This window comes from Electrona antarctica (genome assembly GCF_951216825.1).
Source record: "Electrona antarctica genome assembly, chromosome: 1".
Classification (NCBI taxonomy): Eukaryota; Metazoa; Chordata; class Actinopteri; order Myctophiformes; family Myctophidae; genus Electrona; species Electrona antarctica.
In genome coordinates this window covers 59,952,042-59,978,183 of record NC_136806.1, presented here as the reverse complement: position 1 = coordinate 59,978,183, position 26,142 = coordinate 59,952,042, and the positions used below count along the sequence as shown (strand labels likewise).

Here is a 26,142-nt window from a genome sequence, read left to right as displayed (position 1 = left end):
GATTTCTCGGCCGTTGGCTTTGCCCGAGGCTTACAGGTCTTTCAATAAGCTATGACCTAATAGGTCATAAGCTATGACCTACAAGCTTGTAGGTCACGAGCTTGTAGGTCTGCTATTTTTAACTAAAATATTTGCTTCTGGGGGGGTCCCTGGAACTACATATTTTGAGATGGGGGTCCGTGGCCCAATAGAGATAATTCTGGGGGGTCCTTGACATGAAAAAGGTTGAGCACCACTGACATAGAAACATAGGTTTTTCAGATTTTTTTTAGGATTTAGAAGCCTTTTTTTCAATCAACCTCAGTCCAAAATGGGTTAAAAACGGTGTACAATAACAAAGCAAATCTACAAGCTCACACAACCCGTCACGGTTAATTGTCCAGGGCCTAGCATGGTGTATGATTTGTCCCGTATACCTCTTTGTATCCCAGCGCGGCAGACGGTTTGAGGGGAGGTGCGGGACGCAGGCAGCTGAGGGACCACGGCTTGCTGATCTTGGGTGGCTCCAGGGGGCCGCGGCTCACAGAGCTGAAGCTGCCCAGGTGCGACAGGTGAGACGGGGCGCCGATCATGCTCAGGGGCTTTCCCTCGGCAGGCTGCACAAGGCGCACACACACACACACACACACACACACAGACACAAAAAAGTCAAAAAAAGTATCCTTGCAAAAAATAAACAGACTCTATAATATGTATCGTACGGTATATTTTTTTTTGGGTATAGAATTTGCCTCTCTAATGGGAAATGAGTACACAAAGTACAGATGTAGTAAATTAAAAAGATTATTCATTACTCTTTGTACAGTTGTATACAGCTATATGTTGCAATAATAATGTTGCGGCTGTGAATCTCTGTGTCACAGTAAAACCCATTTTGGGCGGGAACCCATGTTGGTGTTTTAAGCATTGTTATACTTTAGCTATTGAAAAATAGCAGACCTACAAGCTCATAGCGCGCCACCGAGTGGCGCGCTACGAGCTCGTAGGTCTGCTATTTTTTGAAAAATCGTGAAAATGCGGCACAAATCTTATGAATATATTCTTTCTTTCTTTCTTTCTTTCTATTTATTTCGACGTCAGGCCTAACCTTTGAGATGGTGCCCACAGGGCTGCCTCCTTTGGTAAACGGCTGAAGATGTTCCATCCACTCCTGTAACTCCTGGGGGTTACTGCAGAACACCGTGATACGGTCGATCGTGGTTCCTGCGAAACACACAGTCACACACACACACACACACACACACACTCTTCAACGCTGGTTCACCATCCTACGCACTTTCCATTCCTCCTTCACACTTTTCGCTGGGTCTTTGCAGATCTCTATTCATATGACTGCTGATCCTGACTGACCAATTTGACTGCCAGAGTCACAGGGCACATTTACATAGAGGTTATTCACATATTCCTCAAAAACCAAAACCAATATATCCATGGTATTACAGCCTTGTATGCTGATTCGAGTTCTTTTTAAAAATGTTGTCAGGTGAAACCTGACCTATATTCGCTTGGGTTGGCTGAGACTAATCTAGTCTCGACTAGATTAGTCTCGACTAGATTAGTCTCGACTGTGGCTCAAGAGGTAGAGCAGGTCGTCCAATGATCCATGGGTCGGCGGTTCGAATCCCGGCTCCTCCTGGCTACATGTCGAAGTGTCCTTGGGCAAGACACTGAACCCCAAATTTCTCCCGATGTGCTGGTTGGTACCTTGCATGGCTTCCGCCGCAATCGGTGTATGAATGTGTGTGTGAATGGGTGAATGTAATGCACAATCTATGTAAAGCGCCTTGGATAAAGGCGCTATATAAATGCACCATTTACCATTTACCATTTAGTAAGAGAGTGGCGACACTAGCGTCGACTCCCATTGGAACAATGGAATGCGGAAGAGCTCATTCTATCTCAATGGGATAGTTCCAGCCATAGGAGCAATGTTTGGAACTATAGCCCATAGGCACCCGCTTTGTGGCGAGATCAAAGCGTGTCGCTACTCTCCTACTCTACACTCTGGGTTGGCTTTGAGGACCTAGTCGTGATTGGCTGCCCCGAGTCTGAACCCATACTCCGAAACGCCGCCTAAGCCAATGGGAGTGCCTCCTACGCCCAGAGAGGTAAGAGTTAAGGTCATTACACACTGGCGAATTAGCGACGCGAATTAAAAATTCGACACCGGAGCGAACACCGGAGCGAACAAATAAAGAGCGAAAACGGTCGCATTTTCGCACATTCGCACATTCGCCACTGATGTGGAAGCTTGCATTGACTTCAATTGGTTTTAAAAAAAGGCGAATTATTCGCACGAATAATTCGCGTCGCTAATTCGCCAGTGTGTAATGACCTTAAGACAACATAAGACCAATACTTAGAACCCCCCCCCCCCCCCCCCCATTTCAATCATATAAGGGGTCAAAAATGAGAAGCGGAAATGGAAATGACGCTTAAGATGACAGTTATTGCTGAAATAACTCCAGCGTGAGTTATCTCGGTAAACGTGGATTTATGGGAGGAGAGAGAGTTCAAAGTGACCAAAATTAAAATGAGCCTTTGGGCCCCCGCGCTTGCGGTTGTCGCTTTGCCGTATTATGATCTCGTCACCATCTCAGAGACATCATCAATATCAATCAATCAACAGCAACTTATCAAAAAGAATAGAATTGAATTTAAGTCTACTTCAGCGTTTGATGTAGGAAGTCAAACCTGTGATGTCAAAGGCATAGTGGCTGTTCTCCACGTCCTCGGCTTGTCTGGTTACAGTGGCGCCTGTCAAAGGCTGTCTTCCCTGAGGAAACGCACAATGAAAAAGAGGAGAAATGAAATGTGAGTTGGTCAGAAACAAGACACTCAGATCTTGTAATTGCTTCAGGATACAAGGTGAAACCGAGGAGGCACCAGCTAATACTAATACTCGACTACCGGTATATAAGGTTAACCCATTTTTGGGCGGGAACCCCCTTTTGGTGTTTTAAACATCGTTATAATTTAGCTATTGAAAAAAAGCAGATCTACAAGCTCATAGCGCGCCACGAGCTTGTAGGTCTGCTATTTTTGAAAAATCGTGAAAATATTTATTTCAGAAAACTGGAGGATTTTTTTTGAATTTTGAGGTCAGGCCTAAATGGGTTAAATTGAAAATGGAATCGGTGATATTATTATAATAATTAAAAAAATGCGTCACCTCTAGTTATTGTCATTACATTGTCTGTGTGTGAGCTACGTGAGGTTTGACGAGTGCCACGGCAGTGACAAAGACAGGGCAATTATATTCTGTTAAAAAGTATCTTTCTCAAATCACAATGTTTCTGACTGTACAAAATAAAATGATGTATGGAATGGTAATTGCAAATAAAAATGATTCTAAGACTTTCTAAGAAATCAGACGTTGTACCTCACTTTTAGGTTATCTGAACTGACTTGTATATTGGACACGGAGAAAGTTCTTCATGATATGGACATTTCAAGCAAGTTCTATGCTAATGTCACCTTGCTCAAATGTCACACTGAACCTACTTAGTATGTATTACTCTGTATGTGTATTTGTATGTCCTCCACTTTCCATACGATATGCTCTCTAGCAGTGTAACTTGTTGTAATGACTCATTGTTTTTGAAAAATGTTCCTTTCTTTATCTTTGTTTATGCTCTTTCTTTCTTTCTTTTTAATTCCTTTATGTCTGTCTTTTTTTTTTTAAATAAAAATAATAAAAATATGAAATAGGAAAAATTAATGGCAGTATTGATGTACCTGATAGATGAAGCCACTCATCCTGGGACTGGCAGACAGCATCACCAGCATATTGGGGAAAAGCATCAAGTAGCGCTCCTCTTTTTCCTGTAGGAACATCAACAATTTAGGCATTCAGCGTTAGTTAACACAGAGCGATTTACAGTGATCAAGGGAAAACACAAGGTACAAGTAAGACGCGCGAACGCGGGAAGCGAACGCAGCTCGTAAATTGCAATAACAACAATTAGAATAAATTACGTACTTTAAGGTTTTTTTTAAGTTCTATTTTTTTTGTTTAAGATTTTTTTTAAGATTTTTTTTAAGTTAAGTTTTTTTTAAAGTTTTTTCTTTTTAACTTTTTTTTTTAAGTTAAGTTTTTTTTAAACGTTTTTTCTTTAAGTTTTTTTTTTAAGTTACGGTTTTTTTAAATGCTCACTGCGTTCGCAATTAGAAATGCATGGGATGCCCACGCAGATCCGACACACCAAAGGTCCGAGGTGCGGAAATCACCCGTCGCTCGCGAAACATGCGTTGGTCAGACATGCGTTGCACCGTGCTTGCGGTTAGGGGGTTATCTTAGGAGTTTGGCTTAGGTTGTCGGTCTATTGAGACAGAGATAATCCAAGAGCGTCCGTGGTGTTGTTGCTTCTTTGGCCATCGCATCAAGGAAAGGGAAACCGTGGAGCTGGGTTGAAAACGCCACGGGTATGATTGACGTATCGCGGCCGCAGAGCACGGGCGCATGCTCGGCGTGCATCACGGTGACTTGCGGGACTGTACTGCGCACAATATGTTCGCTCACAACTTGTTACCGGCTGAGTCCCAATTCGATTACATTCATTTCCACACATCATGTAAAGGCTTTTGCATTTTCAGAAACCCATCTAACTGTTAAGATATTATATCCTAATACTAGGGGACAGAAGTCCAGAGTGTGTCAATATCCAGTATAAGTCATTTTACACTTGGTTGCGTGCTGAAAATAGCAGATCGACAAGCTCACAACGCGTCGCGCTGCGACGTGTTGTGAGCTTGTAGATCGGCTATTTTCAGCAAGTGGGGGAAAAAAAACAGTCCTTACGACGGCATCAAGGCCTGACTGAACACATTCTGTTCGACTAAATCAACCGTAGATTCAGTCGAGTAAAATCTCATGACATTTAAGGTGGCCTTACACTAGCCGATAATCGGGCATTTTTTGACACTCAATCGATCTGCTCGGGGCTGCTCAAAGCGTGATCAGGATCGGCCCGATCCACATCAAGAATGTTTGATATTTGCTCTGTCCCGCTCCGATTATCATGTAGTGTGTGGTGCTATCAGATTTCATATTGAAAAAAATCGGCTAGTGTAAGGCCACCTTTAGTAGACTAAACACTAACACTAAAACATTCCAGGTGACTAATATGTGACTGGAACTAAATGAAAACTATTCAAGAGACTAAAATCTAAAATGTTGCTGCCAAAAACAACACTGCTCTCTCTCTCTCTCACCTCATTGGCTCCGTTCTGCATGTGGACCTGGGACATGTAGGCCACGAGGCCCAGGCTCTTCATGACATCTCCCTCCCATCCCCTCACCTCCCATCCCCTCCCTCCCATCCCCTCCTCCCTCCCATCCCCCTCACCTCATTGGCTCCGTTCTGCATGTGGACCTGGGACATGTAGGCCACGAGGCCCAGGCTCTTCATGACGTCTCCCTCCCATCCCCTCACCTCCCATCCCCTCCCTCCCATCCCCTCCCCTCTCTCCCATCCCCCTCACCTCATTGGCTCCGTTCTGCATGTGGACCTGGGACATGTAGGCCACGAGGCCCAGGCTCTTCATGACGTCTCCCTCCCATCCCCTCACCGGCTCAGACAGGATCTGCAGCTCCAGGTTCTTGCGCTTCCTCAGGTCCTGGCACTGAGTCTGTGCACGCACACACACACACAGTCACAAGCATGCACAGAGAAACTGTTGATGCACACTCACTCACTCACACACACACACACACACACACACACACACACACACACACACACACACACACACACACACACACACACACACACACACACACACACACACACACACACACACACACACACACACACACACACACACACACACACACACACACACACACACACACACACACACACACACACACACACACACACACACACACACACACACACATTCCTGGCACAAAACCTTTTCAAATGGGGGGGGTCCACATCCAGATACAAATATGATTTTGGGGGTCATTGACGTGGAAACGTTTGAGAACTACTGGTTTAGAAAGCATTTATCGATCAGCCTCAAGTCTTAAATGGTTAAGACATAGTCAGGCATTCACAGAGCTGGTTCAGTGTGCTGTATCAGACCTAGCACAAAAAGGCTCCATTGCAGGGGTATTCCCCTAGTGGCCCTTGGAACAAGAAAAAAAGAAAAAAAAGAAAAAAACATTTTTTTTGAGAGAGAGCTAATGAAAGTTACAGGTATGGTGTGTGCGATATGAAGTGTGATATTACCATAATGACAGTAATCCTTAATTACTTAATCATCATATTCAAGGGCTTTTGGGAGACAGGCACCATTCACTTTAGACTAGAGTACTGCTGGTGTGTGCGCGTGTGTGTGCGCGCGCGCGCGCGCGCGTGCGCGTGTGTGTGTGTGTGTGTGTTTTTTTTTCCCAGCTGGTGCTCGTCGACGCTCATTAATGTCAAGGCAATTATGTTTATGCGCCGTTAAATACTAGGTCTACATCTATTTTAAAGGTAGCATATACAGTACTTTTATAGACATATATCACACAATCACACACACACAATCATTCTACAGTTGTGGCCCCCGGGCCTAATCTAGTTGAATACCCCATGCTCTATTGAGTCAGTGTGCTGTATCAGACCTACCACAAGGCCCTTAAACACTGCCGTCGCCTTTACTATGTCAGCGTAGTCTGGGTGGGCCTCCTGCAGTGCACACAAACAAGACAATGTGTCAGCTCATTATGTTATGCATGGCAGCCTATATGACTTCTATATGTTCAGCATCAACAATATGGCCAGACTGCACCAATGCCAACTATTCATAACTCATTGCAACAAAAACGTTTTAATAAAGGCCAGTCCACACCAATGCAACTCCTTGCAACTGCTATTGGGGATAATGGTTGCATAAGTAGTTGCATGTTGCACGGCGTTGCATTGGTTCCACACCAATGCAACTGGCCTTTTTCGAATAGAAGAATAAAGAATACAGAGGGGAAGGGGTTGATGATGTTACCTCCACGTGTCTCTCCAGCTCCTGCAGCAGAGTGGGGTATTTGTCCAGCCTCATGAAGGGTTTGCTGAGGCTTGTTGTCAGCGTCAGGATCCCCGGAACACTGGCTCCCTGGCTCTCCATGAACTTGTCCAGCTCCTCGCTGTTCAACGCACACAAGCACACATGGAGTACTGCTTGTTTAGCACATGCCATTAACTTGCATGCATTTCCTTAACCAATAACGCTGCATTCCAATAAGATTTCACGGCGGCCATGGCCGTCGTTGCCCCTCTCTTTGGCCGTGCGCTTTTCGAAAAATGATATGCCCAGACGGCACACAGTGGCCGTTGTGTCCCCCGACCGGCGCCCACAGCAGTTCATTTTACCGTTTTTCCTCAGTCATTACGGTAACCGTTCCCCAAACGTCTCGCGCAGACTTGTATTGTAGTTGTGTTGCCATTTGCCAAGTGGTTTGATTATTTTGCTTTACTTTTGCCTTAATAACTACCCCCGCTGGACGTCATGACACACACACACACAACACACACACACACACACACACACACACACACACACACACACACACACACACACACACACACACACACACACACACACACACACACACACACACACACACACACACACACACACACACACACACACACACACACACACACACACACACACACACACACACGACTTATCACCAGAGTCCTCAGTCCTGCAGCCCCACAATGGAGAGATCTCATCTGTTATTCAATATATTACTTTAGCACAAAACATAGGCTTTTCTAAACCAAGCCCTCATTCAAAAGTTATGTAGGCTGTTGTCATTGTATTTTCTGTGAATTAACTCACAGTTTAACCCAGTGATCCTCGGCCATTTTAATTTCAAGGACCCCCAAATGAAATGTATATGAATTAGCCTAGGGTGACAGGGACCTAGGCCATTTCATTATGATTTTCATCTCTGGACTGGGACCCCAATACATGTTATAGACATGTTTACAATATTTTACAACAGTAGTTACTTGTATTTTGTTATTTAAAGCTGTGATTATTTATTTAAGAAGCACTGTTCTGAACCAATGTTCGTCTTGAAAAAAAGAAAAAGTAAAAAAAATGTAATCATCCTCAACCTTTAAAGGACCACTTCACCACTTTTCAACCTATCTTCATATAATAGGTCCTCACTAATAATCATGATAAAATGGCACCATTTTTTTCCCTACTCAGTCTGTGTCTCATAGGAGGGCTGTGGGCAGTTTAGAAACCGTCCTCCAGTGACATCATCATTAGGCAGATTTTCTTTTTAAACAAGATTTTCATCATTATCGTGAGAACGATGGCTTCCATTTTCGCATTGCAACTTTTCAGGACTAGAACGCCTGCAGTTTCTATTAGCTTGTATTCCCCATCGATGATGTCACTGGAGGACGGTTTCTGAACTGCCCACAGCCCTCCTATGAGACACAGACAGAGTAGAAAAAAATTGCGCCATTTTTTCATGATTATTAGTGAGGACCTATTATATGAAGATAGGTTGAAAAGTGGTGAAGTGGTCCTTTAAGCTAAAATAATTATGACCGGGGACTTAAAATCATTGTTTTAATATTGATGGCCTTCATGCCCTGGCACTCGGCCTTTGTGCCCTCAAAAGGTTGACCACACTAAAGGCCAAGTGGTCTTGCCCCTAAAAGGATGAAATTCCAGGCCTGCTGCCCGGGAATAGGCCTATCTCACAGCATTTTCCCGCCCCCTTTCCACGCCCCCTTTTGGAGCTAGTGGTGTTATTTTTTTTTGCGATCCATAGGCTTCCATGTTAAAAGAGGTATTTTCACAAGCCACAAACTACCGTTTTGTAAAGGTAAGGTTTATTCTACTTATTTGAGTTGTTATACCATTGTGTTTTCTTCATATTATTATCAGTCTTTGACATTTTAACATTAGGAAATGTACTGATGTAGATTCTCCAGAGAAAAAAAGTGTAAATGCCTAATGTTAAATGACACCACTATCTACCGGAAGTGGGCGTGGAAAGGGGGGGGGCTGTGAGATAGGCCTATTCGTACCCAGGTCTCCCGCTCGAGATCTTACATTACTGCTGCCGAGTTAACACTTTGAAGGCTTTAGCTATTGAAAAAGCGTGCCACCGAGTGGCGCGCTACGAGCTTGTAGGTCTGCTATTTTTGAAAAATCCTGAAAATGTGGCACAAATCTTTGAATATATATTATTTCAGTCTATATAAGACTTTTAATTTATTTCGACGTCAGGCCTGAATGGGTTAATATATGATATATATATATGTGACCAGATTTGACTGAGAGCCTGCCATCGTGCAAATTCCAGCTTTTCACCAGAGAAAAAACTTTTTCTTCAAAATGAGTTAATAGCACAGGCAGACTATTCACATACTAGAGCATGTCTGAAAAATCCGCTTGAAAACACTATTGAGCCGACAAAAAAATCCACTTCCGTGATCCGGGTCATAAGACAAAGAGCAAAGCGAGCTAAGATTGTCCCTACACCCTCGTTCACTAAGCATATGGACCTGTTAGGGTCCATTTGGTTCCATTTGTACACTCTCTGAGTTACAGACCCATAACCATAAGGGTCTATTTGGTTCCAAACTATCATTTAGCTGGGTCCCCCCTGGAACTGCCTCAAGTACCCCTGGGGTACATATCACTGCATCGCTACCCATTCTGGACGGGAACCCCTTTTGGTGTTTTAAGCATTATGTTATATTTTAGCTATTGAAAAATAGCAGATCTACAAGCTCATAGCGCGCCACCGAGTGGCGCGCTACGAGCTTGTAGGTCTGCTATTTTTGAAAAATCGTGAAAATGTGGCACAAATCTTTGAATATATATTCTTTCAGAGCGAACATTTTTAACTCAAATCTTTGCTTCTGGGGGGTCCATGGAACAACATATTTTCAGATGGGGGTCGGTGGCCAATTACATTTACATTTTTGGGGTTCCTTGACATGAAATATTGAGCACCACCGAAATAGAAACATAAGGTTTTTCAGAAAACTCAGGTCTAAATGGGTTAAGAAATAATTGTATAAAAAAAAAAAAAAAAAGGATTTTCAGTGGTGCTCAACCTTTTTCATGTCAAGGAACCCCAGAATTATCTGTATTTGGCTCAGGGACCCCCATCTGGAAATATGTTGTTCCAGGCACCCCCCCCCCCCCCCCCCCCCCCACAGAAGCAAAGATTTGAGCTTGTAGATCTGCTATTTTTCATGACATAATGCTTAAAAAAAACACCTAAAGGGGTTCCCGCCCAGAATTGGGTTAAGGTGAGAATCAGATCTGCCTGTCAATGTAACCACAACACATATCCTGTCAACAGACAGCATCCTGTGTGTGCGTGGCGTTCCATTTCAAACTGTGGCACCATTATTTTACCCTGGCAACTGCCAAACTGTCCTCTGCAATACTACAAGAGAGCACATTGTTTCAATGGCAGAGTGGCCCTTTACTTTGTTTCCCTATTACTGAGACCTATATATATATATATATATATATATATATATATATATATATATATATATATATATATATATAGGTATTTCTTAACCCATTCAGGCCTGACGTCGAAATTAAAAAAAAAAGTTTTCTAAATCATGACAATTTTCGGAAATTTTTGAGGCACATTTTAACGATTTTTCAAAAATAGCAGACCTACAAGTTCATAGCGCGCCACTCGGTGGCGCGCTATGAGCTTGTAGATCTGCTATTTTTCAATAGCTAAATTATAACATAATGTTTAACACCAAAAGGGGTTCCCGCCCAAAATGGATTAATAGCCAACGCTAAAATCTAAAATGACACAGATGCTTTCCCGGTTTCAATGGGTTAACCCATTTAGACCTGAGGCTGAAAAAAAGCCTTCTAAATCATGACAGTTTTCTGAAAAACCTTATGTTTCTATGTCAGTGGTGCTCAATATTTCATGTCAAGGAACCCCAAAAATGTAAATGTAATTGGCCACCGACCCCCATCTGAAAATATGTTGTTCAATGGACACCCCCCCAGAAGCAAAGATTTGAGTTAAAAATGTTCGCTCTGAAAGAATATATATTCAAAGATTTGCACATTTTCACGATTTTTCAAAAATAGCAGATCTACAAGCTCGTAGCGCGGCACTCGGTGCCACACGATGAGCTTGTAGATCTGCTATTTTTCAATAGCTAAAATATAACATAATGCTTAAAACACCAAAAGGGGTTCCCGTCCAGAATGGGTAGCGATGCAGTGATATGTTGTGAGCCATTTCACCTTATACCTACAAGCTCATAGCTTGGTCTGCTATTTTTGAAAAGTCAGAGCGAACATTTTTAACTAAAATATTTGCTTCTGGGGAGGTCCCTGGAACTACATATTTTGAGATGGGGGTCCGTGGCCCAATAGAGATCATTCTGGGGGTCCTTGACATGAAAAAGGTTGAGCACCCTGCACCACTGACATAGAAACATGGGTTTTTCAGAAAAATGTTAGGATTTAGAAGCCTTTTTTTTAATCGACCTCAGTCTAAAATGGGTTAACCTTCTCTTACTGAAGACCTGCCAATCTTCTGAAATAAAAGTTCAGCTTCAGTTGCTGTACTTGGCATATACAGAGAGAAAGCCTGTCACCTAGGGGCTCAATGAAGAACTACACCAATCACCAATATAGATTTCTTTTAAATGGACAAAACTGTATTGAGTCCAATGAGGCTATTTCCTAATTCCATCATTGCATACATATCAACATGTCACATTGTCCAAATCCATTACAAACACAGTTTTTATAGTATTTTTTTATAGTTTTATAGTTTCTTGAATTTTAGGATTTTGTGGTCATTCATAGGCTGAGAAAGTAGTCTAGGAAATGACACACTTTCATGATAAATGCTTTTTATATATGTGATGTATTGCCATGCTTTTTTGTTCTTGCTTAATGTAAATCGCTCTGGATTAAGAGCGTCTGCTAAATGCCTAAATTGTATTGTAAATTGACATTGAAACTCTGTATCCAATACATCCATGTTTTTGGAGAAAATCTTATAGGAATTCAACTGGCTGTTTTTTTCTTTGACTGGCTGTGCTGTGCGACATGGGGAGAGCCTTATCTATGGCTCCATCTCTTCTGTACCGTGCGACATGGGGAGAGCCTTATCTATGGCTACATCTCTTCTCTCTGTACTGTGCGACATGGGGAGAGCCTTATCTATGGCTCCATCTCTTCTCTCTGTACTGTGCGACATGGGGAGAGCCTTATCTATGGCTCCATCTCTTCTCTCTGTACTGTGCGACATGGGGAGAGCCTTATCTATGGCTCCATCTCTTCTCTCTGTACTGTGCGACATGGGGAGAGCCTTATCTATGGCTCCATCTCTTCTCTCTGTACTGTGCGACATGGGGAGAGCCTTATCTATGGCTCCATCTCTTCTCTCTGTACTGTGCGACATGGGGAGAGCCTTATCTATGGCTCCATCTCTTCTCTCTGTACTGTGCGACATGGGGAGAGCCTTATCTATGGCTCCATCTCTTCTCTCTGTACTGTGCGACATGGGGAGAGCCTTATCTATGGCTCCATCTCTTCTCTCTGTACTGTGCGACATGGGGAGAGCCTTATCTATGGCTCCATCTCTTCTCTCTGTACTGTGCGACATGGGGAGAGCCTTATCTATGGCTCCATCTCTTCTCTCTGTACTGTGCGACATGGGGAGAGCCTTATCTATGGCTCCATCTCTTCTCTCTGTACTGTGCGACATGGGGAGAGCCTTATCTATGGCTCCATCTCTTCTCTCTGTACTGTGCGACATGGGGAGAGCCTTATCTATGGCTCCATCTCTTCTCTCTGTACTGTGCGACATGGGGAGAGCCTTATCTATGGCTCCATCTCTTCTGTACTGTGCGACATGGGGAGAGCCTTATCTATGGCTCCATCTCTTCTCGTAGCCCTGGTTCCAGTTGTTATGCTGGTATACGTCCTCCTTATCTGATCCTCTTAGCAACAAAGGAACATTTCTATAAGCACCAAGCAGTAGGTGTCTAGACTCGTATTGCAGGTTACCTGTAATGTCGCTGATCCAGGTCAGGAAATAAAGTTTTTTTTTGTAAACGCTCGCACTAATTGTAGTATTAGAGTCAGGTGGGACTCGGTGGGTCAACTAATAAATGTCACAGAAAACCAACAAAAAAAGCACACACATCCATTCACTTAAGTTCCAGGTGTCGTCGGGTAGAGGTCAGAATCCCCAAAAAATGTAAATGTATTGGGTTACACCACCATGCTCGACGTTTCGAGCATCATCGGATATCTTCGGCAGACAACTAATTAAGGTCTCAAGTAACATAACAATTCATAATGTAGTCTCCATTCCTTTGGTGTGTTTGTCACTGTACATTAGCTGACACAGAACATGAAATTTGTCCCGTGCATTTATCCATCTAAACCAGACTTAAGGGCCTTTCAAACGTGAAGCGATATACGCACCTATAGTTTATCTTCAATGAGACCTGCGTTTTTTGCACGGAGCACTGGGGAGCAGTCGCGGTGCGACAACGCGAGCGTGGTCCCGTGAATTTGTTGCGCGCATGCTCGTTACGTGCACACGCCCATGGCTCACCAGACCTGGGTTCTGTTTAGGGATGTGTAAATGTGTCCAAAATGAAAATCGATTTGTATAATTCAATATTAACGATTAATCGATTAATCGTTTGTTTTGGGGGGGGGGGGGGGGGGGGGGGAGTTTGGGAACCCCTGATGTGGATGATTAACAATAATTGTAACTCTTGAGAGTTAATAAGGGTCCATTTGGTTACTAACTCCATCTTTTGAATGAGGACCACTGGTGGTCCCTGGACCAGTGTTGATCACCATAGCAACCCCAGCCTAGGCCTGATTAGGTAAATTCCCAACAGCTGCTAAATCCTCCAAACCTGTATCTTGATTGGAATCAATCTCCACTCGCACTCAGTCACTCACACTCCTCTCAGTCATGCGGCTACAGACAGACACATCCCAGGCACACTTTGGTAGGCCTGACAATATTGCTTTTCCAAAAGATTTTCATTAAAAAAAAAAGAAAAGAAAAAAGAGATATCGATTATCGATTATTAATTTTAATAATCGATTTCGGGTCCTATTAACGATTAATCGATTAATCGGACCCATACCTAGTTCTGTTTCGCTTCTTTTTTTTTTACGCTTGCGTTGTCGCGCCCCTCTTGAGCAGACCTGGAGGAGACCCGTCGTTGATCCAGGCGACAACGCCTGCGTTCCTGGCTTCCTCGTTTGAAAGGCCCTTTATAAATCCATCTCTCAAGACAGATTCAGAGCTCCGCAGCGGACTCTTTTGGCAACTCCCATTACAGTAGTGTAGAGTAGATGTTATTGACATGACATTTGTTGACTGTGTGAGGGGCTGACCTGTGATCAGTGAGGACGCAGACCGCCGACGGGTGGCTGGAGCAGTACGACAGGTACAGAGTTCTGATCTGACACATGAGGTTTAGGTAGCAGCCTGCCACGCGTTGCTGGCCCTCTGGAACTCTGCAGTACCATACACACACAGAGAGAGAGGGAGAGAGACACAGAGATATGTAGGGGCAAGAGAGTGAGTAAAGAGATGGAGAGTGCAACATATGGATGGGCAACGTTTCCCAAAGAGTGGGTCGGTTCACATCTTAGGTTCTCCCCGTGTCCCCTAGGGTAGGTAGGTACCCTCACATGTTCTCCCCGTGTCCCCTAGGGTAGGTACCCTCACGAAAACATGCAGTAATGCTGGTCTCTAAACTGCCTCCCCCTGGCCAGCCCGGGGCGCCAGATGGAGGGGGAAAGGAACTGGTCAGAATAACGTGTTGTTCCTTCCACGCGCTACGTCCGGCCGGCCGGGGGAAACTGTCCCCTGTCAGGTGAAAAGAAGCAGCTTGGACTCCTCATGCATAGAAGGAAGCATGAGGTCAGTCCGCTGCCCCCCCCCCCCCCCAGGTTGGCAGAGGAAGTGTAGCGCCCAGGATTACATTAGATAATTGACACTGGGTGAAAGAAATGGGTTACAAAATTGTGGGATAAAACATTTAAGAAAAAAATAAATAAATTTTTATGGGTCGCGACTGTTTCCTACATCAACAACCCCCCCCCCCCCACACACACACACACACACACAAAAAAAACTTACTTTAACAGTTAATTCTTGACTCTGCTGTGATTCAATCTGCGTTCATTTAGTTAGAAATTTAGATGCTTGTTGTAATCGTATCTGCTCCCAGTAACCACAAGAGGTCCGTGAACATTCCCGTTAACAGCATGCAAAACGAATAGAAGGTTGCAAGGTTCAAATGGGACATACTTGGTGCATTCTTCCAGCGCCACGCACAGGCCCTGTTGGAAGGTAAGGATCTCCTCGAGATTCCCACACAGACTGCTGCTGTCTGCGCTGCTCAGCCTGCACACACAAATACAAGACCAAACAGGCTGATTGCTAGGCCACAGAGCTGCCGTCATCATTTTATGCAATCATATAATCACTTTATTGTCAAGCATGGAGGTTTAACCCATTCTGGGCGGGAACCCCCTTTTGGTGTTTTCAAGCATTATGTTATACTTTAGCTATTGGAAAATAGCAGATCTACAAGCTTGTAGATCTGCTATTTTTCAATAGCTAAAGTATTTTTCAAAATATTTTTGAAAAATTGTGAAAATGTGGCGCAAATCTTTGAATATATATTCTTTCAGGGCGAGCGTTTTTTAACTCAAATCTTTGCTTCTAGGGGGATCCTTGGAACAACATATTTTTTAAGATGGGGGTCGGCAGCCAATTACATATCATTTCTGGGGTCCTTGACATGACATATTTAGCACCTACTGTTTGGTGATATAGAAACATAATTCCAGAAAACTGTCATGATTTAGAAGACATTTTTTTAAATTTCGAAGTCAGGCCTAAATGGGTTAATCCATTGAGACCTGGAACGCATCCATGTCACGTTAGCGTTTAACCACATTAACCATTAACCCATTTTGGGCGGGAACCCCTTTTGGTGTTTTAAACATTATGTTATAATTTAGCTATTGAAAAATAGCAGATCTACAAGCTCATAGCGCGCCATGAACTTGTAGATCTGCTATTTTTGAAAAATCGTTAAAATGTGCCTTTTTCTTTCCAAAAATTGTCATGATTTAGAAAACTTTTTTTTTTAAATTTCGACGTCAGGCCTGAATGGGTTAATAGTGATTTGGCATGTGGCTAAGTGACACAAGCCAACATTAAATGCTTAATGTAAGCCTGTACTGACAAAGCACAACGGTGTACGTACAACATAAATTGATGCATGTGTTAACATTTTTTTTGCTGTCGCCTATATGATTTGTGTAATGAGTACTGTACTGGTGGTCATGTGACCCCTTACTTGTCGCTGGCTTGCAGGGGTCGTAGGTAACAATTCAGCACCGCCTGTAGTTCCTTGACGAACTCCCGCTCGTGTTCCAAGATGTCCTGCACCACCTAGGGAAAGGGTAGGGGCACAGAAAGCAGCAGAATTGGTAAAAGACCCAATAATTATTTCATGCTTTTCCAAACATGTCTATTGTCTATCTGTAAATTTGCTCTGGTCCGTAGCTCTAATGCGTTGCATTTAGAGCTATGTTACTCTCAACTTCCGCCGCTCGCATGAATGCAGACCAGCCTCTCCTCTTTAGCGTAAATAAAAAGAAAGTTTTTGCTACTCACCAAAACCAAGGCGGGTCGTGTCATTAGAAAGCCTACTTTCCTTAGTGGACGCACTCGGAGCCCCCAGGCCCACCACATGTATAAACTGTACTTTTTGGCCAAAAGGGAACTACTCCGCTGCGCCCTCTACTGATATTGCCCAGAGAATTGCCTCATAGAGAATATTTTTCCTCCGGTGAAAAAAAAATCCCTTTCTGGCCAAAAAGTACAGTTTATACGTGTGGTGGGGGGGCTCAGAGTGCGTCCACTAAGGAAAGTAGGCTTTCTAATGACACAACTCGCCTTTGTTTCGGTGAGTAGGAAAAACGTTCTTTTTATTTACGCTAAAGAGGAGAGGCTGGTCTGCATTCATGCGAGCGGCGGAAGTTGAGAGTAACATACGGTAGCTCTAAATGAAACGCATTAGAGCTACGGACCAGAGCTATCTGTAAATGCACGTGCAATGTGCGTACGTCTGTAATCAAATCCACGTAACTCGAGAAACGACTTCAAATTCGACACACGCGTTTCCACACCCCCCACAGGGTAGTGCAGTGCCCGGTGTCGAGTCCGTCGAATAGCCGGTTGTCCAGAAACGGCACAAAAGCCTCTGCCGGCCGGCCTAGTTTGGGACCTGATCACCCCTATATCTCCATATATGGAGCTGGCCGGCTTGTTCCGACATCTGCATACTGTATAGACTCCATATTTGGGCATGCCTGACAAAGAACTCCATATATGGGCGTAAAAGGGGCACAGACATAATGGTGGGGCATGCATTTCCAATCGAGGGATGCATTGGACGTGTGTTGTACACGTCATAGCGCATCCTCAATGATACCAGGCGAGAGAAGAATATTCAGATTTTCAGTCGGACTCTCGGCCACCGTACTTCGCGTTCTACGGTCATATTAGCTTCCCGTTGACTTGGCTGTTAGCGCGGCAGAAAGAATGCCTCGTCTCTCCTAATCCAGGGCGCTCTCCGTGGTTTTGATCTGATGGATATACTGGCGCTTCATTTCTGCTCCTCATCCGCCTCTCGTTCAAAATACGAACGCTTTTTGGAGCTTCTAGCGATATAATAAAATCGAGACCACGGTAAGCTAGCAAAATATTTCGTAAGTAAAAGTAAAAGCGGCCATGTCTTTCCGGCACCCCAGAGCTCCTATTTTGAAGGCATCCCGGGAATGATTGTGTTAAAATAAAATAACATAAATAGGGTGACCATTCAGTGTTAGTATGTAGCACTATAACTTTCCTCTTCTACCCCGGATGTGAACCCGGTTTCCTGCACTAAGCGCTAACATTTTTAGAGCCGGGCGGCTTGATCGGGGGATAAATTGACCATCAGGTACAAATTTGTGTCAGATCCTTGTGTCTACTGTCTAGGTGAGACATGTCCTGTCGAGACACAATCTAAAATGTCTCCATAGAATAGCAGTGAGACTAAACACAACCACTCCATGATGTTATATTTAGGTATGCGGTCAAGTGCAAACCTGGCTCAGGGAGTAGGACGCCCCCTGCCTTGCAGAGTCCCTAGGCTCTTTGGACTAAACATCATGTCCTGTGTTTTCAAAATCATACATTAACCCATTTTGGACTGAGGTCGTTAAAAATCCTAAAATTTTTCTATTTCAGTGGTGCTCAACCTTTTTCATGTCAAGGACCCACAGAATTATCTCCATTGGGCCACGGACCCCCGATTCAAAATAGGTAGTTCCAGGGACCTCCCAGAAGCTATTTTCTTTGTTAAAAATGTTCGCTCTGAAATATATATATTCAATGATTTGCGCCACATTTGAACGATTTTTCAAAAATAGCAGACCTTCAAGCTCGTAGCGCGCCACTTGGTGGCACGCTATGAGCTTGTAGATCTGCTATTTTTCAATAGCTAAATTATAACATGTTTAAAACACCAAAAAGGGTTCCCGCCCCCAAAATGGGTTAACATACTCTACCATACAGATTGGACAACATTACATTTTATGAATTAAAAACAAGTTACATAAAGAACAACGCTTTTCTTAGTAAGCAAAGTCGCAAAAAAGCGAGGCTTTAATTGAGTCCACATAAAAAGAGCAAACATTTGAACCTTTTGAGAGTCCTGTTGGCCTCTAGAAATAAGGTTATACGTTTATAAGTGTCCTGCGTAATGCCTACTCACCACACTGTAGTAGTTCTTGGTGAGCTGGGTTCCTTTGGGAGACACTGGCTTATCTGCAGGGCCAAGAGAGGAACAAGGTTTTTGACAGCATCAGCAATTAAACTCTTACTCATTTATTGAAAAAATTAGGATCTAATTCACGCCGGCATTTTTAAAAAATTGAGCTCTTATTTTGAAAAGCCACAGTTCAAGTCTACCAGAAGTAGCTTATCCTAGGACGCTCGACGGAGCCGAGACAGGCCTTGTTTACGTGATCGATCTATCTATGCCGGTGCACTGGAGAGCTCCACATCGCCGGCTCTGTGACGTCAAAGAAACGCTGTTTTGACCAAAATGCCATCTGGGACAAGGAATAGGAGATACAGGCGATTGAAAGAAACGGATAGAATGGATTATTATGGCGACGACGATCTAAAATGCATGATCCAGTGCTGTGCTAACAACAGAGCTAGCTAACCGGCTAACGTAAGTAGCATTATGGCTCGATCGATCGAATGCACTATAAAAGCGCAATTGCCATTAATCTTCGGCAATGGCGTTAAGCGTCAGCATCAAAATTAGGCTTCAATTGACAATAATCTTCGGCAATGGCGCTATAGGAGTTAAGCATCATAAAAATGTTATCGACAACAGAAACGCATCAAACGATACTATGAATGGACGATAACCACTGTTCTAGATTAACCATGTTCCTGTGGAAGGCGAAACGCCCGAGTGAAGAATTTACACCCGTAGGAACGCAGAGGCCAGTACTATAAAAGAATACGGACGGAGGCACCCAAGTTATGTAGAGCAGTCTATTCTCAAACTTTTCAGCTCAAGACCAAAAAGAGAAACGCGTTGCTTTCGCGCCACGTTGTGAGCTTGTAAAACCGCTATTCTTACTCGTTTGGAAAATAGTGTATGTAGAGGTCTAAAGAGGTGAAAATAGTGTATGTAGAGGTCTAAAGAGGTGAAAATAGTGTATGTAGAGGTCTAAAGAGGTCTAAAATAGTGTATGTAGAGGTCTAAAGAGGTCTAAAAAAATAGTGTATGTAGAGGGCTAAAGAGGTCTAAAATAGTGTATGTAGAGGTCTAAAGAGGTCTAAAATAGTGTATGTAGAGGTCTAAAGAGGTCTAAAATAGTGTATGTAGAGGTCTAAAGAGGTCTAAAATAGTGTATGTAGAGGTCTAAAGAGGTCTAAAAAAATAGTGTATGTAGAGGTCTAAAGAGGTCTAAAATAGTGTATGTAGAGGTCTAAAGAGGTCTAAAATAGTGTATGTAGAGGTCTAAAGAGGTCTAAAATAGTGTATGTAGAGGTCTAAAGAGGTCTAAAATAGTGTATGTAGAGGGCTAAAGAGGTCTAAAATAGTGTATGTAGAGGGCTAAAGAGGTCTAAAATAGTGTATGTAGAGGGCTAAAGAGGTCTAAAATAGTGTATGTAGAGGTCTAAAGAGGTCACACTTGAATGAAAATGAAATGAGAAGTGTCACTAGTCACCACCCTTAAACCATTGAGACCCGAGGCTGATTCTACAAATTCTGTCGGGTGGAAAGAAACCTAAACAAATGTAGCAGCTCAAAACGCGTTTTGAGGCTTGTGAATCTGCTACTTACGTACATTTATTTGTGTGACATTGTAGTATGACAAAGTAAGGTGTTACTTAATTTACAACAACAACAACAAAGATTTGGTTAAAAGGTTTCTTTCTGCCCGACGGCAAAAAGAAGGTTTTCTGGAAAAACCCCTATGTTGCTAAAAATAAAGATGAATGTAGAATGACAGGGTTAGTCAGAATGTAGGGTTAACCCATTTTGACCTGAGATCAGATTCTAAAAAATGTCTTCTACATCCCGACAGTTTTCTGAAAAAGCTATGTTTCTATGTCAGTCGTTCTTCGATTTTTCAAAAATAGCAGACCTACAAGCTCGTAGCGCGCCACTCGGTGGCGCGCTATGAGCTTGTAGATCTGCTATTTTTCCAATAGCTAAAGCATAACATAATGCTAACACCAAAAAGGGGTTCCCGCCCCAGAATGGGTTAACGCGCCGCTCACCGCAGGGCTTGACCTCGCGGACGTAGTTGCTGGGGAACCAGCCGGTCTTGCCGCCGAGCGAGCCCTCCCACCAGCCTCCCTCCTCCTGCCGCGTCACCGTGATCAGGTCGGCCTTGTTGAACGACAGCTCGTCCTCGTTGTTCTGCTTGAAGTTGAAGCGCGCCCTCACCAGCGCTTGCCCCCCGCCGCCGCCACCGCCACCACCGCTGCTGCCGTTCTCAGACATCTCCTGTCAGGGTCAGAGCACAGAGAGGGCCACTTTAACACTTTAACACATTGAGAGCCCACGCAAAACTGCCCAAAATCACTTTCACCTAGAAAATCCATTCACATTTTTTATAATTCAGCTGACTGTGGAGACACATGCTGGAACTTTTTACTTTGAAATGTTTTATAGTTTTATAGTTATACCCAAGACGTCCACAGACGTTTTGTGCACAAAATGTGTTAATTGCCCGGGGTTATTTAATCCATTACATTATAAAATGGTGCATTTATCTAGCGCCTTTATCCAAGGCGCTTTACATAGATTGTGCATTACATTCACCCATTCACACACACACATTCATACACCGATGGCGGCGGAAGCCATGCAAGGTACCGACCAGCACATCGGGAGCAATTTGGGGTTCAGTGTCTTGCCCAAGGACACTTCGACATGTAGACAGGAGGAGCGTTACTAATAGAAAGGACAAAGAACTTCGTCCTGGGCGATGGGAGTGTTAATGAGGGGCCCCTTAACCCATTTAGGCCTAAGTTCGATTCTACAAATGTCTTCTAAGTCATGAGTTTTCAGAAAGTTCATGATAAAATGGCACAATGTTTTTCTACTCTGTGTCTGTGTCTCTTAGGAGGGCTGTGGGCAGTTCAGAAACCCGTCCACCAGTGACATCATCGATAAGGAATCAAAGCTAATAGAAATTGCAGGCTTTCTAGTCCTGAAAAGTTGCAATGCGAAAATGGAAGCCATCGTTCTCACGATAATACAAATCTAATTTCTTTGTAAAATAATTAAAAAATAAATCTGCCTAATGATGATGTGACTGGTGGACGGGTCTCTGAACTGCCCACAGCCCTCCTATGAGACACAGACAGAGTAGAAAGAAATGGTGCCATTTTATCATGATTATTAGTGAGGACCTAATTATATGAAGATAGGTTGAAAAGTGGTGAAGTGGTCCTTTAAAGAAGGAATAATCAGAATGGAAATTACATTAGATTAGGTTGTTATTATTATTGGTATTTTCGGACAGACAAACCCGTTTTGTTTCTTTAATTCTTATTTTACTGTAAATTGTGTTCTCCAAGTTTGTGTTTTTGTTCCGTTTTGTTTGTCTGTTTGTTTTTTGCCAATAATGACATGTCCAAAATAGGGATGGATTATTAAATCAATTATTTTATTAAAATGATCACAGAAAGAGAGAGAGACACAGACAGACAGAGAGAGAGAGAGAGACACAGACAGACAGAGAGAGAGAGAGACACAGACAGACAGACAGACAGAGAGAGAGAGAGAGAGACACAGACAGACAGAGAGAGAGAGAGAGAGAGAGAGACACAGACAGACAGAGAGAGAGAGAGACACAGACAGACAGAGAGAGAGAGAGACACAGACAGACAGACAGAGAGAGAGAGAGAGAGAGAGACACAGACAGACAGAGAGAGAGAGAGAGAGAGACACAGACAGACAGAGAGAGAGAGAGAGACACAGACAGACAGAGAGAGAGAGAGAGAGAGACACAGACAGACAGAGAGAGAGAGAGAGAGAGACACAGACAGACAGAGAGAGAGAGAGAGAGAGATCAAAATGTGCTGTTGGTGTGAGAGAACGTACCGCTGGCTTAGATTGTCTGCGCAGAGAGCCTTTGGACTTGGCCGAGGACAGCGTGTGTGAGGAGGTGGAGTGACTAGGAGATGAGGCACCGGACTGCGGACATGATCTCTCAGCACCACAATCTGTGGACACACACACACACACACACACACACACATTTTTTATTTCTTTTTTAAAGATATTTTTGGGCTTTTTCTGCCTTTATTGATAGGATGACAGTAGTCCGACAGGAAATGGGGAGAGAGATGGGGGGGGGGGGGGGGGGAGACATGCGGCAAAGGCTGTCGGGATCGGGAGCTCAGCAGCCTAGGTGCCCAGACGGTTGAGCTAGATGGCCCAGTCATCTGCGGATGAGTCCCTGTTCAGCCCCAGGGACAGTGGGAGCAGCACGCACGCACACACGCACGCACGACAAGAATCGCATCATTTAACAGAAACTCTTTTGTGCCAAGGACCCCTAGATTGACGTATTTGGCATGTGGACCCCCATCTGAAAAGGATTTGTAGCAGCAGGGACCCCCACATTTTTCAAAAATGTTCAAATGTTCAAAAATAGCAGATCTACAAGCTCATAGTGCGGCACTTTGTGCCGCGCTACGAGCTTGTAGGTCTGCTATTTTTGAAGAATCGTGAAAATGTGGCGCAAATCTTTATATATATTCTTTCAGAGCGAACGTTTTTATCTCAAATCTTTGCTTCTGGGGGGGTCCACAGTTTTCTGAAAAACTCATGTCTCTATGTCAGTGGTTCTCAAACATTTTCATGTCAAGGACACCCAAAAATATATGTAATTGGCCGCCGACCCCCCATCTGAAAATATATTGTTCCAGGGACCCCCCCAGAAGCAAAGATTTGAGTTAAAAACGTTTTCAAAAATAGCAGATCTACAAGCTCATAGCGCGCCACTCGGTGGCGCGCTATGAGCTTGTAGATCTGCTATTTTTCAATAGGGGGGTTCCCGCCCGAAATGGGTTAAATGGTGAATTTATATAGTGCCTTTGTGGCTTTATCCAAGGCACTTTACAATTACATAGATTGGGTGACACACTCGCATTCATACACCGATGGCGAAGGAAACCAACCTGCTCATCGGGAGCAATTAGGGGTTTAGTGTCTTGCTCAAGGACACTTCTACACTAACGTGGGGTGGAGCCCGGGATCGAACTGGGAACCTTCTGGTTGCCAATCAGCCTCCTGAGCCACTGCCGCCTCTAAGAAAACTAAGTATGTACAGTATGTACAGTAGGGCCAGGTGCTGCAAGGACAGGACTGCAGATGCAATGCCTGATCGATCCATGTGTGTTACGAGCACTCACTCGCAAACCCTGAGTTGAACACGGTACACTCAGTCACTGCATATAAGTATGTGTAAACTGCATTGCTAATTACAGTACTGTATATATATATATATATATATTTTTTTTTTAAACACACCCGTGTGAAGTGAGGGGCGCTCTTATCATCATACATCATCTCATTCTGGCCAATCACAACTTGCGTCCTCACTTTTCCGTCGCTTCACTATTCTGTCCTCGCTTTTTATCCTCAATATGTACCAATGAAATCGTCATGATGGGGTGATCAGCCAATCAAATCATCGCTAATGGGGGACGTACACACACAAACACACAAAGCTGGGCGATAACACCGACTCAAACCAATAGATATGATGATCCCATGACGGTGTTAAACTTAGAGCCTAGTCTACACATCTGTTGTCTAAATGTGAAAATCTGTCATAATATCCAGACAAACCAGAATGTAAACGTCAGGATTTGACCCTTTACCATCCTTTCTGAAAATTACCTAACTATCAGGAAAGTAGGACTAACTGGACCCAGCCAGAGACCATGATGTAAGGAATGACTACTTTTACAACAGTGGCTCAGGGGTAGAACTGTGAGGTTCCCAGTTTGATCCCTGTGGGCTCTCCCCCCAGAGTTAAGGAGGGCCTTTCAACACGCCTATAGTTTGTTTTTCAATGACACCTGCGTTTTTTGCGCGGAGCACTGGGGCGCGACAACGCAAACGTGTTTACGTGAGCGCGGTCCCGCGAATTTGTTGCAAGCGTGCTCGTTTCGTGCACACGCCCCCCGCGACTCACCAGACCTGGATCCTGTTTCTCTTTTTTTTTTACGCTTGCGTTGTCGCGCCCCTCTGGAGCAGACCTGTATAGCAGACCTGTCGTTGATCCAGGCAACAACGCTTACATTCCTCGCTGAGAATTCCATGCTAGAATGCTTTCTTACCTTTCTTTGTAGTTGTTACGTCCCCACCAAAGAGGTCCAGGTGTTATTTTGTGCAAAAGTGCATTATTGGCTATTTCCCCTAATATAAGCCCTCAATGGGGGTTGGGTTTTTGTGCTAATTTGCTTATTTCCATCAAAATAAGTAGTAAAGTGTGCCGCTCGGAATACTATTTACATTATGAAGAGAGGATATATACAAAAAATATGGATTTTTGAGCGATGGAAATAAGCGAATTAGCATAACTCCCCATAGCCCCATTCAATTCAATGCAATTCATTGAGGGCTTATGGTAGGGGAAATAGCCAAATAAGCCAATAATGCGCTTTTGCACAAAATAACACCTGGACTTCTTTGGTGGGGACATAGCAACTACAAATAAAGGTAAAAAAGCCTTCTAGTATGGAATTCTCCTTTAAGTGTCGAAGTGTCCTTGAGAAAGACGCTGAACCCCTAATTGCCCCCGATGTGCGGGTTGGTGCCTTGCATGGTTTCCTCCGCCATCGGTGTATGAATGTGTGTGTGTGTGGGAATGGGTGAATGTAATAATGCACATCTATGTAACGCGCTTTGGATAAAAGCACTACATAAATGTGCACCATTTACAATGCAAGTCAAGGACACAGTATAGCCAGGCAAAGGGGGGGACTGCGTTTGCCTGCAAATGCATACTGTAACTCTGCAAAGCTCAACGACTCCACATCATGCCACTCCCGAGAGGATCTAAAACAAGCCACTTTCCACTAGCTCTGTGGTCAATGCAGCTGAAAACATGCACAGATATGCACATGCGTTTCAACTGTAAAGACATGACAGCAGCCACACACAAACGCGCACACACACACACACACACAAACGCACACACACACACACACACGCACACGCACACGCACACGCACACGCACACGCACACGCGAGAGTGATATTGCATAGATAAGATGATCCTGCCAGAGTATCACGAGTAAAACACATCGTCGTCAGTGATCAAATTAGCTAACTTTAACCTGGGGCCACTTAATTTTGAAACACTTCGGGAGATTGTAGAACAGCTTCGGGACATCTGCAGCTATATTAGACTTGCATACGAAGCCGAGGCCATGTGGGTCTACTTCACAAGCAGTGGAATGCAACCTCCACTTCAAACAGACATAAAGGGATATACAGTTGGAGGCCATCG

The 26,142-nt window shown here is 43.8% G+C and overlaps 1 protein-coding gene across 1 annotated transcript in view; it reads right to left on the bottom strand.

Moving 5' to 3' along the window:
• Nucleotides 1–26,142, bottom strand: part of arhgef6 (Rac/Cdc42 guanine nucleotide exchange factor (GEF) 6) — a 48,723-nt gene that overhangs the window by 11,085 nt on the left and 11,496 nt on the right. Inside the window, exons 4-16 of the mRNA XM_079523907.1 lie at nucleotides 22,719–22,840; nucleotides 20,885–21,113; nucleotides 18,849–18,901; nucleotides 16,383–16,477; nucleotides 15,323–15,418; nucleotides 14,401–14,523; nucleotides 6,991–7,129; nucleotides 6,618–6,677; nucleotides 5,485–5,631; nucleotides 3,739–3,825; nucleotides 2,695–2,776; nucleotides 1,088–1,203; nucleotides 417–596 (exon numbers count right to left, since the gene is read on the bottom strand). Coding sequence (XP_079380033.1) covers nucleotides 417–596; nucleotides 1,088–1,203; nucleotides 2,695–2,776; nucleotides 3,739–3,825; nucleotides 5,485–5,631; nucleotides 6,618–6,677; nucleotides 6,991–7,129; nucleotides 14,401–14,523; nucleotides 15,323–15,418; nucleotides 16,383–16,477; nucleotides 18,849–18,901; nucleotides 20,885–21,113; nucleotides 22,719–22,840 — 1,529 coding nt within the window. The remainder of the gene's footprint in view (nucleotides 1–416; nucleotides 597–1,087; nucleotides 1,204–2,694; nucleotides 2,777–3,738; nucleotides 3,826–5,484; nucleotides 5,632–6,617; nucleotides 6,678–6,990; nucleotides 7,130–14,400; nucleotides 14,524–15,322; nucleotides 15,419–16,382; nucleotides 16,478–18,848; nucleotides 18,902–20,884; nucleotides 21,114–22,718; nucleotides 22,841–26,142) is intronic.